Source organism: Triturus cristatus, chromosome 3_1 (assembly GCF_964204655.1).
Source record: "Triturus cristatus chromosome 3_1, aTriCri1.1, whole genome shotgun sequence".
NCBI lineage: Eukaryota > Metazoa > Chordata > Amphibia > Caudata > Salamandridae > Triturus > Triturus cristatus.
In genome coordinates, this window is record NC_140583.1 from 811,097,856 (window position 1) to 811,115,660 (window position 17,805).

Below are 17,805 nucleotides of genomic sequence, written 5' to 3' on the forward strand. Positions count from 1 at the left end.
TAGTGCGCATGTTCGGGCTGATCGTAAAACTGATCAGCCCAATAACGAACATGCGTACTAGCGCGCGGTCACTCAACCCTGAGAGTGCTGCCGCAACCCCACCCTCTTCAGGGTCCCTGTTCTACTTCTGACGCTAATTCCAATCAGGAGTCCTGATTGCTGCAATTAGCGTCAGAAGTAGAACGATTTCTGTGGCATTAGTGCGGCAATGCCCCAACGCCCCCAATGGACGCACCGCCACTGAACAGGATTTTTGTTCTACTTAGGTGTACGTGATGTAGGTTGTGTCTTTAAGTGGGGCGTAGTATTTCGTTTATTTCAATTTGGCTGATGGGGTTGGTTATCATAGTTACAGGTTCGGTTTGAATTTGATGACTAGTTAAAATAATACCTGTGGTTTAGAGCCGTCCATTAAGGATTTACACAAGGTTGTTAGTTACACGGATATCAGTTCGAGCAGCCACACCAGGGAACAAGATGCTGCTTCACCTAGAATTGGATTATTTATTCATTTGCAATGTGAGTTTCGTTTTGACTTTTATAGCTTGGTTCATATCACTTATGATTTAGTTTTGCATGAGGGGAATAACATTTAATATTTTAGCCGTATTGCAGTTTTAATTGGAGTATGGTTTATTTTGTTTGGTATTTCAATTGTTTTTTTCTGCAGTTTGTGCCAGTTTCATTTCTTACATATTTTTTGTTAACATGCAAATTATATTTTATGGTGATTTAATGTTTAAAAGATGTAATCACTCAAAAGTGGTTATTTTATGTTTAAAAGAGGCAATTACGTTATTTTGATGAGCTTCCCTTTTCTTTCATAGCTACCCCTGACAAAGTGCCTTCAGCCCGAAATGCAGTAGGTTATTGTTTGCATGGTTACCCAGGAACAAAAGTGTATTTTAATGTGCTCCAGAAAAATGCCTGGATGGGCATTTCTTCAACATTAAAGTTTGGAAACACTTCGCCTTCGCATGAATTTTGTTAAAAAAATGGTTAACAGTGGATTACGTTGGATTCCTAGATGTTAATGGATCTATAGTGTGATACTATCGGCTTCTGCCAATACCGGCAGTGCATCTTACGCCTGGAGCGTGACGGTGCAACAGTTATCTACACTTTTAGAACGTTGGAATTTTCCGTTCTGTTCCTCGGCCTGTCTCAGAATACACTTCTGGGTTGGATGACAGCTGGGCTTTATGCATTCCCTCTAGGCGGTCACACAAAGGGAGCTGGGGTTTGAAATTTGCATCCTGGTGGCCCATCACCCAGCTGATGGGCCTTCCTGAGGTAAATTGGAAGGGAGGAGATGACACTTGTACCAGAATAGGGTTGTGCCTGTCCCCACACAAAGAGCTACATACACACCTGTAGTGAGTCTGGAGCCAGGGCAGGCAAGGCAGGGACCTTGTGATCCTCAAAGACCTCTTTGAACTTTCCCCCACTTCAAAGGCACATTTGGGTACAAGTACTGGACCCCTGACACCAACAAATCAGAACTTTGCTGAAACCATGGACATTCTGCCAGGAGGAAGAGCTGCTGTGCTGCAAAAATAACTTCCACTTTGCTAACTGTTTTGTTGTGTTGGCCTGCCGATTGCTGTGTTGTAAGAGGGACTGCCAACATTGCTACCTGCTTTACTGTGCTGGCCTGCTGCCTGCTGCTTCTTGCCTGGGAGGGAGAAGGATTGGACCTGCTCTCTACATCCTTGAACCCAAGTATCTCCAAGGGCTTGCTGGCTTGCCCCCTGTTTTTAAGTCTCAGGGCCATCAAAGACTTCCTTCAACTCTGCAACAGCACCTGTAATCCTGTCCAGCCAAATGTGCCCTTGAAAGGTGATTTCTGCTGTCCAAAACCATCAAAATCGATGCAGTGATGATTTTGTGATGGTTAGAACCGAAGCATTGCCCTACGATGCCGATGCCGGAGCCGATCAACAATATCGCCTCGATGGACTCCGCAGTTCGGTGCGACAGACAGCACGGCTCGGCATCGACACAGCACCTGCATCATAAAGGGGTTTGACGCCAAAGCCTTCCTCTACTGTGCGGATTGGCGCCGATGCTTTGCCTCCATCCATGGGATCAACGACGACGAAGCACCTCCTCTACTCCTCGCATCGAGTCTTCGACGCCGACGCTTGCTCCATCCAAGGTATTTTTTTTTTCAGCGGGCCCTGCGTGGGACCTGTAGCCGGCCTACCCTCCATCGAGGTTGGCCTGAAACTTTGGATTTTCCCTGGTCCAGCATGACCCTGAGTAGCCCCTTTTTACTATTGACTTTTAAGCACTATCTTGCAATTTATTTTTTATAAATATATATCTCCAGGTCCACTTATCGGATTCTTGTCATTTTGGTCTTGTTTTATTCAGATAAACATTCTCTATTTGTCTAAACTGGTGTGGAGTCTTTTTGTGGTGTTTTCACAGTGTTACTGTAATTTGAGTGTTGCACAAATACTTTACACATTGCCTCTTAAGTTAAGCCTGATTGTTTTGTGCCAAGCTACCAGAGGGTGAGCACAGGTCGTTTTTCTAATCCGTTTTGTGCTTTTTATTGCTTTACATTTCTACTTTATCACTCTTTTAGTACTGAATAAACACTTTACATATTACCTCTAAGCTAAACCTGTTTGATCTGTGCCACATCTCAGGTTAATTTATTGACTAGTGGTTCACACTGACCACGATTGTGATGATTATATGAGGCGGTTACTTACCTCTCTCAACTAGTATTCCAATTTCTTACTATTGGAAAGAAAAGGGAAGGTGAGGGACTGGCAAGTAGGTGCACTGGCTAAGTCGACATGGCAGTTACAAACTGCGCCCAGACTCCGCAATGAAGGGTCTGAGTTACCTTTTCAGGGCTACTAACGGGGGTGGCACAATCAGTGCTGCAGGTGCACTAGTGGCATTTGATTCACAGGCCCTGGCACACTCAGTACACTTTACTAGGGACTAACAAGTAAATCAAAATCCAATCATGGAAACACCAATCCATAACACAATTTACCACAGGAGCACTTACACTTTACCACTGATCAGCTGTGAGAAAAGTGCGCAAACACACTGCGCCAGCAAAAACAGAGTCAAAACCTGGAGATCAGAAAGCAAAAACTCGGGAAATATGCCAAAAGATGCCAAGTCTAACAGTCTACCTTATAAATACCTGACCCCCCATTCCTGGAACACCTAGGGTAGACCCTGGGGGTTCCTAATATGCCAAAACATTGCAGGTTATTCATTTTTAAGTGCCCCAAACACAAAAGTCAAGCTTAGGCACAATTAACTTTTTAAAAATGAGTCCTGCCACCCAGGGCTACTTTTAAACTGACCTCAGGCTTCAGCAGTGCACACATTCAAGTGCATAAAAAGCTGCTGGCCTCTAAACAGTCATTCCCTCTTGTGGACAAGGGACTTCTAGGTAGTTTTAATCCCCCTGCCCTATTATTTAATGGGGTCTGATAAGGTAGGTCATGTCAATCACAGGGGTACCCCACACCATAGTGTACCCTAGTGTTTGTAGATGTTTTCACTGTATTCTAAATGTGTCTATTTCAGCATAGCACTGGCCCTGGGCCTGGTTAGGCAGAGCCCATGGTCAGTCAGAGTCAGTTACCACCAGTACAATTCAGCAAAACATTGGGGGGTGCCCAGGGCACAGGATGACTTTGCAACTCTTACTAATAATCATTATAGACCTGCTATGATGAAATAAAAGATGCATAATACAATATTGCAAAAGGATAAAGTTAGAAAGATTGTAAATAAAATAATTATAATAAGAAACAACTCTCTATTTCCCTGTGCATCTGGTATGGTGAAGCCCACTAAAAGTCCATTGATGTTCTTTGGTAGCACCTAACAACTGCAGCTTAGCAACTGGAGATTACGTTGGCCCATGCCTGTGGGCGAATCTCTCTTAAAATGCCAGCGGTACCACCTGAAAAAGCTGTCATTCCTTCCTTTGAAATCTTTCTAGCCCTTCACTGTACTTTTCCAAAACATGACATTGTTTTACTAGTGATTTCGACCACTTTGCAGATTTTCTCTTTGTTCAAAGGTTAGAGGTGCTGTGATTATTGCATTCCCAGACAATGTGAATTACGCATGATGATGCATATGTCTAGCTCGTGCTCCTTGAACACTTTAGCATTAATGAAAGACGTGCTGCTAATATTTAGAGAATACCAATGTGCTTTCTCAGCCTTGCACTGTCCCTTCACTGGAAGGTCTTATCAGAGTTCACCAAGAGGTTGCCGTGCCAGGCAAGGCTTGCCACTGTTTCTGCTTGGCGAACTTGCACACAACTTCTTACAAATCCGTTTAACTGTTTGTTGCCTAACTTCCCATAACAGTGAAATGATTTTGCATAAACTATCCTATTCTGCTTCAAAGCACTATCCCTACACAGTGATGAAAAGCACAAGTGCCTGCTCACAAAAACCTAAAACAAATGGGGCATATTCACTAGGAACTATCACCAAGTTAGCGGCACTTTATCGCAGCCAAAGTTGCGATAAATTTATCGCCCCATTCACTCTGGTGTTAACAGCCCACAGCACCAGTTTACCCGCGATAGCTGCCACAAAAAACATCGCCACGGATGACCCCCGCAACTATCGCTAATGAGATGCAGAGTAGGCGTTCCCCTGCCCAAAGCCATGACCACATCACTCCACAACGACCAGACAGAACTGCGATAAGAACACGAAACAGGCGATAAGTCGCGTTAGCAGCAGGAAAATAACACCTGCTCCGACCTGGTGCTAAGACGGACCACAGCCTGCACCACAGACGGGAGACCAGCCCACAGCCACATCGGAAGGGCAACAGATGCACCCGGGCAACTGAACATGCAGCCCGGAGGGCCGAAAGGGAAACAACAACCGCCGCAACCACCCCAAGAACCCCTCCTCTCCGCCCCCCCAACCAAAGACATGCCACATCAGCTACACCCAATCACGTACAAAATTATCCGCATGATGTTGCAGAATCACAACTGGTGACATGCATGTGTCGTCACAAAAATGAGCATCACACATTCATTTCCGAAGCAACAAATCAAACTTTATTAAAATGAACACATAAATGAAATCAAGACACATTGCGGCTCCCCTCGGCCAATCCATAGGTCACAGCCTGCAAGACAAACATCATGATGAGAAGGTGTGTCCTGTGCACATCAAAGGACAGAGAGAGAGTGAAGGAGAGAGTGAGGAAGAGAGGGAGAGAGCGAGAGAAAGAGACAGAGAGAGGAAGAGAGTGAGAGAGAGAAAGAGAGAGAGAAGAAGAGAGAGAGAGAAAGAGGAAGAGAGAGAGAGGGGGGAGAGAGAGAGGAAGAGAGGGGGAGAGAGAGAGAAGAAGAAGAAAAGAGGGGGAGGAGAGAGAGAGGAAGAGAGTGGGAGAGAGAGAGAGAAGAAGAGAGGGGGAGAGAGAGAGAGAGAGGAAGAGAGGGAGAGAGAGAGAGAAGAAGAGAGGGGGGAGAGAGAGAGAGAGGAAGATGGGGAGAGAGAGAGGGAGAGCGCCGCCCCTGCGCACCCAGCCCACACTGCTCAACTGCTGCCACCGGTGTGTTTCCAACCACTTGCCGGCATGTAGTGCAGTCCATTAGGTCACACATCTGAGACAGACCCGTCATCTGAGTCCAGATACATGTTTGGCACAGTACACACAATGCACAAGACAACATTGCCTGCCCGCCCATGCACACCCAGACAGAGGCTCCCCAGCTGCCCATCGGAGCATCCCCACCCATGCACACCCAGGCCACACTACGCACCTTCCGCCACCGGCGTGCAGACAGGAGGTCCCACCATGTGCTGCTGCAGGCCACAAGCCCTGGGCCCGCGGACATGGCACACTCCACACAATGCCGCCCCGCAGGCCACCAGGTCTCACGTTTGGTGCTGGGTCTTGATTACTCCATGGGAGAGGACATACCAGGGTACCTGGCCTCATCGCAGGCTGCACACCCTCTCAGCCCAATAGGTGACACCAACTCTGTGATCCCGGAAGCGGCGCCATGTGGTGGTAGGCCCGCGCTGCCCGCTGGCTCTGGCCTACACTGCGGTCCAGCAGGGCACACAAAACCTGAGCTGGCCAGACCGTCGGGACGGGGCATCATCGCAGGCTGCACACCCGCTCAGCAGCTTAAGGTGCCACTGACTCAGTGCACCCAAAGTCACCGTCCCGTGGTGGGGTACCTGTGCTGGCCACAATGCTCCGGGTGCCACTAACCCTGTGCAAGCCCAGTCAGTGCCACGTAGTGGCAGGCCCTTGATGGCCGCAAGCCTCGGGTGCCACTAACCCTGTGCAAGACCAGTCAGCGGCACGTGGTGGCAGGCCCATGACGGCCGCAAGGCCTCGGGTGCCACTAACCCTGTGCGCAACAACTCATGGGTCCTTTATGATTGAGAACCGCGGAGCGTCCGTAATCCAGTCACCACCGTCAGAGGGGAATGTGACGTCTTCGGCTCCTAATGATGGCTGAGTCACATGGCCTGTGCTGGATGGGTGTGGTGTGCGTGCAAACCTGCCCTCAGGGAGTGGCTGTGACATGCTGACAACTAGACCAGTGACCTGCACACCACCAGCGAGTACGCCTGCCACGGGTAGCAATGAGGGCCCCCCTCAGAGCGTAAGAGGAGTGGTCTCGCCTGCCGTACGCCCGACCAGCGCAAGGCTTGCAAAAATGACACGTGGGATCTGGACATGGTTCAGTCCATGTCCGGACATGGAAGTGACTGATGCGTGTGTCCCTGATGTAGTGTTCACGGGACCCGGTACACAATATGCTATGTAGCACCCTCTGAATGGCATCCCACAGGATGAGCATCATTGACACAAGGGACATCACTGTCCCTACGTTCACCCACACATTCATACATGGATGATGAATGACATAAAACAGAAGTGTGTCACTGGATGTTTATTGCACATCCAGTGCAGTCCTGCAGCTGGAGTGGTACAGGGCAATGCTGAGCACACTACACAATATGGGCACGTGGAGGGCCAGCCAGAGTCCATCCGGGGATGACAAGTACTACCAAAGAGGTGGGGTACAGTCCGCAGTGTGGTCGCCGTGTCATTGGTCATCAAACAGGATATGGCAGTCCATGTCGCTGTCCAAGGTGAGTGCATTGGAGTGTATCGGGGGTCAGTGGTAGGTCATGGGGCCATGTGCGGCACCAAGCAGGAACAGGCCGGGTGGTGGAAATGAATGCTAGTGCCTCCTGATCACGAACCCATCCACGTCCTCGTCCACGGATGTGTGCTGTGCCCCACCTGTGGGTGTTGCAGTACCGGCTGGGGCACTGTGTGCCACTGACACATCAGGGACCGGAGGAGGGTTTTCGGCCACACTATGTGGCAATGACACATCAGGTGCCAGAGTGGATACGCCTGCCGCACTGTGGGGCACTGACACACCAGGGGGCGGATATGTGGATATTGTGGGGTCAGCAGCATTCATCAGCGCCACACCTTGTGGCAGCAATGCTATGATGATGGTCTGCAGGGCATGGTAGATCCCAGCTACATTTCGCTGATGTACAGCGGTGGCTGCCATCCTTTCCGCCTCCATCCGCACCATGTCCTCCATGAGCCTCTGCAGGTGTGCCAGCTCACGGCTGCTATTGCTGGAGCCCCTCTGAGCGGACAGGTGTTCTTGTCTCCACGTCAGGACTCCAGCAATGTCAGTCAGGGCTCGTTGGAGGCCATGGAGCGGGACTAGACACCCATGGATGGTGTCCCGTTAGGTAGCCATGAGGTCGAACCCCACCCGCACCTGCTCAGCCATCTCCCTCTGGGCCTGCAGCACACTGCGTTGAAAGGCCATGTGTTGTTCCTGGAGGTCTTGGTAGACTGGCGGGCCATGGGTGCCTCCTGCTGGGTGGTTTGGATGGTGTGTGGGGTCTCCTCGATGCAGCTGGTCAGCCCTGATCCTGGAGGTGAGTCACGGATGATGTCAATGATGTCTAAGAGGGCTTGGGTGTCAATGGTGGGGTTATCCTCCTCATCATCAGTGAAGAGTGGCTGGGACTGCTCTACAAGGGGTGTTGACGGTGGCCCTGCAATGTTAAGGGGAGATGGTGTATTGCAATGTGTCCACATGTTTGTAGCTGCATGGTACATGTTGGCATTCAGACTGCATGGCATTGTACATTGTGACAGTCTGTGGATCTGCGCGATGACCCAGAGTCATTGAGAGTGTGCACTGTGCTGTGCTTGAGTGGGCATGTGTGCCATCGTAGCCATCTCCACCCATCCCCCCCAGTACCTGGTGGTCACTCACCCTGTTGCGGTTGTGTTGTGTCCTGTCGAGCAGTGTCCGGTCCCCCAACTCCGGCGACAGTATCCACACTGATGACTGTCGACACCAGCTCCTCCATGTCATCCAGCTCGAGCTGTGGCGCTTGGCCCCCACCTCCAATCTGCATTGCTGCCTTCTGGTTGGCTGCGGGTTTCTCCTTGGTCTTCCGCTTGATGTCCTTCCATCGCATCTTGACCTCATCCATTGTCCTCTTGTGCTCTCCGATGGCATTCACCTTGTCCACGATGTCCTGCCATATTCCAGTTTTGGTGCTCAATGACACGTTGGGGGTGACGAACAGTTGTTGATGATGTTCCATCACCTCCGTGACTATGATCCTGTTCGCCTGCGGACTGAACTTCGTCTTCCTCTTCTTCTTGTACTTGCCCTTCCCTGTCCCCAAGGTCCCGGGCTGCTTGTGGGGTTGCGATCGTCCTCTCTGCCTGCTCTGGCTGCCTCCATGGTGCTTGGGTGTTGGTCAGTTTGTGTTTGGGTATTTTTATTCTACTTTTATGGAGACTTTTCCCTCCAGCCAGGAGTGTGTTGCAGGCCTGGCACTGCTTATCGCTGATTTCCTCATCACGCTTTGGCCCATCGGGGTTTTTTGGTGTTGTGGTTTGTGTTTTTATCTCCATCAAGGTGGTTGTGACACTTCAGCATTTCAGACATTTCAGCAGACTATCGCACGGTACTGCCTTGTTGTGAATTCCACGTTGACACAGGGTTATTTTCCCGAGATGGGCTGCAATGTTGAGAGTTGCGTTAAGCTACTCTTGTGGTAGTTATCACACGTTCTTGTGAATATACTCCAGTGAGTGGAGATTTACATCTCTGCCTAACTACATTTTTACCTTTTCTTGGGATTCACAAACACTCCCAGAAGTGTGCCTGGAAAGCTGTAAACACAAGTATCAGGGCATACTTCTGGGAATGTCATGTGATTTTACCCAAAAGCTCCTCCCGGTATAGAGTTCTCCACAGCTGAGAACTCTGCTCGTGAGAAATGTAAGCCTCCTGTGCGAATGCACATAAGTTTTTCTCCACGGGGAAAATCTTTTTCCACCTAGGGCAAGGCCTTTCCCCGCACCCAAAGCAAGTCTGGGGTGATTGTTCCTCTTTTCCTTTCTGTAAGTGTTGTTCCTTGAAAGAACTACATTTCTGACCATGTACAGGGTGAAAGGAGACTGAGAGAAGCATGAGAATGCCCACAAACGTGCATGTTTTTGAGTGTTCCCACATTTACAAGGTAAATCATGCCTTGTAACACCAACTTCCCACCTCTTTAGTGGGATTTAATACTGCGATTTTCTCTGCACTGAGGATAGGCAAATCCATATCTGTAAATGCATTTATGCCTGCCAGGAATCTCTTTCTGAATCCCTCGCAGATATGTTAAATATAAATGTGATCTTAATCTTGTGCGTACAACTGAATTTACCTTTGTCAATAATCACAACTTGTTGCTGTTGCAAAATGACCAAAATGAGTGGAAAGAGGCCGGGGAATCTATACAGGATTGACTGTAGCTCCATTCTATGGCCGCTGCTGTCCTGGAAGAGGCGGGTCGTGGGATCACACCCCTAGCCGCTGACCTTACATATAGAGGCATATTCACAAGTTAACGGCACTTTATCGCAGCCAAAGTTTCCATAAACTTATCGCCCCAATCACAAGCTGGTGTTAACAGCCCACAGCACCAGTATACCCGCGATAGCAGCCACAAAAAACATCGTTGCAGATGACCCTCCAACTATCGCTAATGAGATGCAGAGTAGGCGTTCCCGTGCGAAAAGCCGTGACAACACCACACCTCAACATTCTCAACGACCAGCAAGATCGGCGATAAGAACACAAAACAGGCGATAAGGCACGTTAGCACCCAGAAACTAACACCTGCTCAGACCTGGTGCAAAGTCGGTCAACAGCCTGCACCACAAAAGGGAGCCCAGCCCACAGCCACATCGGAAGGGCAACAGATGCCATGGAGCCAGTGATGATGCGGCCGGGACACCCAAGAGGGCCTCAACACCCACCATTACCAACCCAGGACCCCAACCCCCACCCAGAACCTCCCCGGACCACCACAGAGGCAGCCCAGACAAAGACAGAGGACCCCCAGGAAACGCACCAGCCTCACAGACCCAACACCTGACAATGTCATTGCCCACTACAGGCTCAAAAGGACAACCATCGTACGCATCCTGACCATCATCGCCCAACAGGCCGACGGCACCAACACAGCGGACAACCAACATCCCACCCCACACAAAGCTGCTGGCTGTGCTGCACCTGTTAGCCCCTGGTACCCCCCAACCAACACCCGCCAGAGTTGGAGGAGTCTTACAGCCAGCCACATCCAAGTCATTCACACCTGTCCTGGACATCACCATCAGCCTGGTACCCCAGTCCCTATACGTCCAACACAATGCGCAGGATCCGCTGGAGACCAAGCAAGGACCACACGCCATAGCTGGATGCACGCACGTGTTGGGGGCAATCCACAGCACACATGTCCTACCTGTGCCCCCTGGTGACACAGCACACAATCACCGCAACAGACAGCACACGTCTCACATCAATATGGAGGCAACATCCAAACACCGTGGAACCTCCACTAATGTCGCCTCCAAATACCCAGCCAGTGTGCATGATTCCTTCATCCTCCGACAGTCCATCAGCAGCCAGTGTTCCCAGGGTGGCACCAAGTGAAATGCACAGCCCCTTGGCAAGTTCCAAATAAACGCCCCACTCACCTCAACTCAAGTAGAGTCGATGAGTCTGAAGGTTCAGGACCAATGTCCCTTAAGCATGGTGTTCAGAGGTCCCTAGGTTTAATACCCTTGTCTCTAGATTTGGAATTCAGTGGTTCCTTGGGTTCAGCGGTGTTTAGGGGCAAGAAGTTGCTAGATTTTAGTTGTCTTCTTTATCCAGCAGTATCAAATGTTTAGTGATTACTGAACGTTCACTATTTCTCTAATATTTTCTTGAGTCGCAGGCAGGGCCGGACTGGCCCTAATGGGCACGGGCGTTTCCTCGGTGGGCCACCACGGTAGGGGCTGATTTTAGGCCCCCGGGGCCGTTTTTGTTACCGGAGGTTGGTTTTGCAGCATAGCTGCAATATCGGCCCCCAGCAACAAAAGCGGCACAAAGCTTTCTGCTAGCCTCTCTGATTCGTTCATTTGGCCTCAATTTCTACTTGTTCGCAGATTATACTCAATTAAATATGTTGTCATTTGCAATACAGGAAGCTATCAATCAAACATTAGAGAGTGCAGTGTGCAGGGGCCAAATGGAGGAACTTCATCTCACTCAAACTGAACACAGACAAGACAGAATTTTTAGGCTTTGGCAAACAATCGATCTGACCCACAGTTGGTGGACTTCAGAACAGGGCCCTTTTCCCATCCCTACTCTCTCTGGGTGCAATTTAGACATCATATTTGATTTACAGCTATCTTTCACCACTCAAATAGACAAACTCTCAGGGCCCAGCTTTCTTATGCTACATGTTATGAAGATAATTATTCATCTCCTACCAGAAGCCTACAGGAAACAAACTGATTGGTTATACTTTCGTGACTGGAGTGCTGCAGCTCTTTATATCCCAGACTATTAATCTAGTTCACCAACAGGCTACATCGTATTCTAAATGCAGCATCCCACTTTATCATTAGTCTTAACTTAAGAACTCGCATTTCTAGGCATCTAGTTTCTTTCTATTGATTACTGTTCTGGAAACAATGCCTATTGAACGCTCCTTGCTTATATCACGAATCTCTCCATGGTTCTTTTCCTTTTTATTTCAGCAGGAACCTTTTACACTATACACATACCAGGTCAATGACAACAGCAAACCTATCAACGTTCCAAACTTTCATTGGGCCCAGGTGGGAGGAAGCCTAAGCATGTAGTTCACTCTGTCTTCTGCTGAGAGAAAATTCAGATCTTTTAAGTTTAAAAAAACATCTGAAAACCTACCTTCTTAAACTCTCTAATTAATTATTCCAGACCACTCTTTCCAAATGTATGCTATGATTGTCTATGATAAGTACTAGGGCACTCTATTCCCATGGTATCAGCACACTTTATAAGTTCTGAAAATAAATCCATCGGGGGTACCTAAGTGTTATTGGTGGTATTAGTTCTTTAGTCCCAGAAGTTTAGTGTTCCCTGATAGTTAAGTAATCAATACTTTCTGTGACATTACTTTAATTTCCTTGGTTTAGTGACCCTAAACTGCAGTGGCCCTTACACTATAGTGGATCCTACGGTTCAGTGATCCTTAGGTCCTGTGCTCGTTTGCGTTTAAATCAGTGGCTGTAGGATTGATATGACATCATGGTTCAATGGACACTGTGGGTCATTAGGTCTTAGAGATAGGATTTAGTGGTCCCTGGTGTTTAGGGTACATTTATGCCCAAGGGTAGGGCTCAGTGGGCCTAAAGCATTAATTGTTCTTAAAGTTCACTAAACTGCAAAAGTGCAATATTTTCTCATGTTTATTAATCCCTAGAGTTCACTTCAAAGTTCAGTAGTCTCCAGGGTACAGCTGCCTTATAGTTGACTTGCTCCTAAGGATTAGTTTTCCTTGGATGCAGTGGCCCTCATGGTTCAGTGAGACCTAGTGTTAGTGTGTAGATCTCACTGGATTTATTGATCCGTGGTCATTGTGGTTAAGGATGTGTGGTACCTAATGTTAGGGTTTAGTTGATTGTAGGGTTCAAAACCTCTGGTTTGGGGTTGCATGGGATTGAGTGGTTCTAAGTCTAATATTGTATTGGTCCATAAGTTTAGAGTTTACTGTTCCCCTGTCTTAAGGTTGGAGGACCCCAATGTTCAGCAGTGATTGCTAGTTTCAATGGCCCTTGTGCTTCAATAATCTTGATGAGAAGGCATCTGCAGATCCCATGTTTCAGGAATCCATAGGGTTATGATTTGGTGGACTCTAAAAGTCCCTGAGTAAATGTTTCTAGTGATAAGTCGGCTGTGACATGCTGCATCCGATTTGTGCCTAAGCTGCAATTTCTTTCCCCAGAGGTGTAGCACCTTGTCACTACTAGGATATGCTCTACTTTTGATTTGTATCACTCACCAGTTTCAAAATTTGCAAGATTAAAATACTGTTGAGATTACATTTATTGTTATTGAGATGCATTTTTACTGTGTAAGTGCAAATCCAAGTTCACAGTGTGTATGCAGAGCTGTATTGATATTCTTTTATTTTGTAATGCTAATGCTTCATCACCCAAATGTGAACACAGCAAAATTATGGTTGTAGGGTGCCTAAAACAGGTTCCCAGGGTTAAATTCCAAAGTAGAGTTAGTAGAACTTAGCGGCATAGGTGATTAGTGCTGAGGGCACTGGGCCCTGCTCAGGAGGAGAACAATTACAGCTCCAACACGTCTCCAAAGTAAAATGAACCACCTGAGTAGCCTGCTTTCACTGGTATTTTGTCAAGAGAGTTCTCCTGGAGTTACAGAACTTTAGGGGCCCCTATCTTACATATAGTCGTTGGCAAAGTATTCACTTCAGTGGGTCACCATAGTAAACTGAGGGTCCTAGTGAATCTAGTAAATACCACTAGCAAATGGGGAACTGAACTTAGAGATAGGGTTCAGTTTGCTTTCAAACATTGATATCGTCAGAAATGCCTTACAGCAGAGAGATGGTTCAAATTGTAATTGAATCAACCTCAGCAAACAGGATGTGTCCATGAGAGCAATTATGGAAGGGAAAAGGACAACACCTTTCCTTTCTTGTGCCCTGTTTGGGGTCTGGAAAGAATACAATACGCTCTCACAAATAATAAAGTGATGGTACTTGGTGTGTCAATGTCAAGCAGCCTTCCTACACTTACAACCGCGGAATATCTCCTACAGGTCATCAACGCTATTGCAAAGCAGATATCTTTGTTTTAGTTCTGACTATCTGGACTGAAAGGCTGTTGTGGTTCCATTGTGACTTGTTTCCTTGATTTGACCTCTACACAGGACACACTCCGGTCCTCTGTATCCTGTTCCTCTGATCGGGGACTAGCTCCACTCCACACCCAGCAGTACATTTATTTATTTTTGGAGTGCAGGTCACAGTAGCAGGGTTTCCATATTGCTAAGCTTGTTCTTAGCCAGTGGACGCAGAGGTAAGGGACTGAAGAGCAATAGCAACTTTCCGAATCCTATTCTTGATCAGATGTCCCTCTGTGTTGGTGTAACTTCCAGCAGCCAACTACAGTAGGGTCAGCCGTGGTCCGTGCAGGTAACAGCAGTGGGGTGGTGGGGAGGGGTAAGGGGGGATTTCGAAGGACGATGCAGAGGGAAAATAAAATAAATAATTAATTCTCCCTCAGCATCATCCCTTGAAACCCCACCTAACTCGGCCCCATCACCCCACCGCTGTTACCTGCACGGACTGCAGCTGAGTAGGGTGCATTTTCACTTCTTCCTCAAATCTGAGAGGAAGGCAGGGGATAGGCGCCAAACATTTATGGAACTTCAGGAGAAACCAACCATAACACCAAGGCAGAGTCTTTCCATTGCTTAATGACCCCGAGTACAGCACTAAATGCAGGTTCCAGAAACAGTAGTAAGCAGGTTGTATCATATGCAATGGAAAAGGGTAGCTTAAAGTAGAGTCCCCATTTTGTTCATTGTGTATTGTGCAGGTCACTATTCACACTGTACATTTACTCCAAAGTACACTATACCTCTCTTCCATTAACCCTCAGCCTTCAGCTTCCAGCAACCTGATTTGTGAGGACACTAACCATTCCCTACTACATGTGCGAACACACAAAGATTCCTATTCTGATGGTAAAATGTAAAAAATCCTCAAGCATCCTAAGTGCACCCACCCGCCGTTAAACTCAATGAGGAAACACTTGCATGACAAGAAATAAGGTGAAACGCTCAGAACAGCCCAGCATAGTGCAGGGACTTTTGGTTCTACATTGGTATCTACAATTTAGTGGGCCTCACAGTTGATTGGCCCTACGTTCTGGGCACAGAGTTTCAATGGATTGTATGAGTTTGTGATCCCGTACTGTGTGTTATAATAATGATAACTAACAAATGTTTTCTGAACTTTGATGAAGTCTAATTTTCTGTCCTTTGTTCCCTCACAGGCTCTCAATGGCTTTGTACTGGTTATCACAGCTGAAGGTCTGATATTTTATTCCTCACATACCATTCAAGAATATTTGGGCTTTAATCAAGTGAGTACTGATTTATGACGTGGTAAATATTATACTTACTATCTGGATTTCATACAGTTTCGTTGCTCTTGTTTTACGTGCTTCACCAGGAACAGGTACCACAAGGGAAAAAGAGTGCAGAAAGAAAGCAAACGAATTCCCATCCTTGAAGGAAAATGCTAATATTTGCATAGAGTAATAGCTGCGTTATGCGTCCATCCGGTGGGCACTGGAGTTTGATAGAATTCTTTAAATGAATTCCACAGTGGGGGATTCAACGTCCTTCTAAAATCTAAATAATTCTTGCTAATCGCTTCATCAATTTACACAATAAGCTTCAGTTAGTTGAACATAATAACCTCTTGCAGTGTAACTTGAGTTCGTTTTTTTAAATACTTCTTCAATTTGATCATAACCCTTAAGTGTTTCATCAGAATTGAACCCCCCAAGTTTTTCTGTGCTTGCAGGAATTTTATTTTTATCGTTCCTTCCTGTCCCAAGATGTCACTGCTTGCTTCTTCAACATGGCAGTCTTCCTCCTTCACATGGGCAGTGAGAGAGAGACATTCATCCTCTCTGATTCAATTGAGCCTGTGAGGGACTGAAAGGTTTCTTTAGGCAGGTCCTTACTCAATGACACGCTTAGATTGGTGTTAGTTGAGTAAAGCAATAAACGTCTGGGAGTGTTTTCACTTCAGAGATTAGCGATAACTAACAGTGAATAGATTTAAGAGATTAAACAATGACAATCTAGATATATACATTTAGGAAGGAACAATACGTTGAAAATACCTGCCAAAAGAGTAGAGAACATCTAACTTAATAAAGCATGGGAAAGAATGAGAGAAAGATCCTGAAACATAGGATGAAAGCAAATACTAGTTGTGAACAAACTAAAATAGGTTTAAATGGTGAATTACTACAGTTTGAAATTAAACAAATATGATCAGACCTGGTTTGGCAGCCTTTTTTATTAATAACTTCCCACTGAAGGACAGGAAGTGCTTGACTGATGAACAAAGAAACCACATATGAAAAAAACTATTGAAATAATTGCCAGGAGTCAAATCACATCCATGGTATCAAGACTTCGAAGCAGATTGGTTTTCTTTATGGCAATGTGGAAAAAGGAACCTTGCAAGAATGAGAATTAACAACGCTTTGAGATAATACCTCACTTCTCTGTCCAAGCCATGGCGCAGAGCCAGAAGACAAACATAAAATAGTCAACTTCTAGTCCTAGTGTCTTAGTAGCACTTGCTTGATTACACCAAATGATGAAAGGGACAGTATTATAAGGGTTAAATAGACTGCACAGTCTCCTAGAATGTTATTGGGGGCCTGGTTTTTAGGTCTCGCTGAGCCAGCGCATGCGCTGCTCTGCAAGACATTTAGTAAGCGGGTTTTGAAAGTGCTATCACAGGCTTTTGGTGGCCTCAAGCTTGCGTTCGCGCGCACGTGCGCAGCCGCCATCTGTCTTTCACAGGTCATTAAGTGCATCGCGATCGCAATCACTTTCACTTTCGCAGCGGTGCCATCTGGCTTTCCTCTCGCTCTCACTGTGCACGCGCACAACACTCTGTGTTTTTTTTAATTTTATTTGTGCCGCACACACAACTCCCGGTCGTGCCCGCACGTTTTCTTTTTGCTCACGGCCAATGCTTGTTTCACCTTATTTGTCATTTTTTTCCCAAAAGAAAAGTCATACATATTGCCTCGGGTTTTAAGATCTGACGGAAACCCATTTGATATCTTCATCATAAATACAGTTCATTTGTTAACATAAGAGGTGGATTGAAAAGCACAGGGTAAGTATAAAAAGCAATGTATGCCTGATATATAAAATCTTCATAGTTCTTCATCAGGTCGGTACGATCATGACGCTCATCGGCTCTAGAGCCTGCACAGTACTGGTGTCCTAGATTTATGTCAAGACGGAGCATGAATGATTTTACTCCCTTTTATAGTTACCGCTCTCTGGCTCTCTCTTTCTCCCCTTATTACCTCGTGTGACTGGGCTCCAGCTTTACCGATCATTTCCCAGAACCATTCTCGGCATGGACAACACACACGCTGTGCAGGCATTCAGCAAAGCACTGTTGTACAGGAGCGCCTCACCATTTTCACATTACTATTTCCAATCACACACCACATACAGCGCTAATAGTCAAGGCAGTTATTTATGGACAATAGTTCTATAGGTAAATGGACATACATGACTTAGATCGAATCTGAGACACACTGTTGGGTACCATTTTAGAAAAGACCTTTTATACCAATAACCTTTGAGACAATATT

The 17,805-nt window shown here is 46.8% G+C and overlaps 1 protein-coding gene across 1 annotated transcript in view; it reads left to right on the top strand.

Annotated features, from left to right (window-relative positions):
- LOC146861089 (aryl hydrocarbon receptor-like) overlaps nucleotides 1-17,805 on the top strand; it is an 867,902-nt gene that overhangs the window by 530,179 nt on the left and 319,918 nt on the right. The window contains exon 4 of the mRNA XM_085645144.1: nucleotides 15,439-15,528. Within this exon, the coding sequence (XP_085501270.1) occupies nucleotides 15,439-15,528 (90 nt within the window). The remainder of the gene's footprint in view (nucleotides 1-15,438; nucleotides 15,529-17,805) is intronic.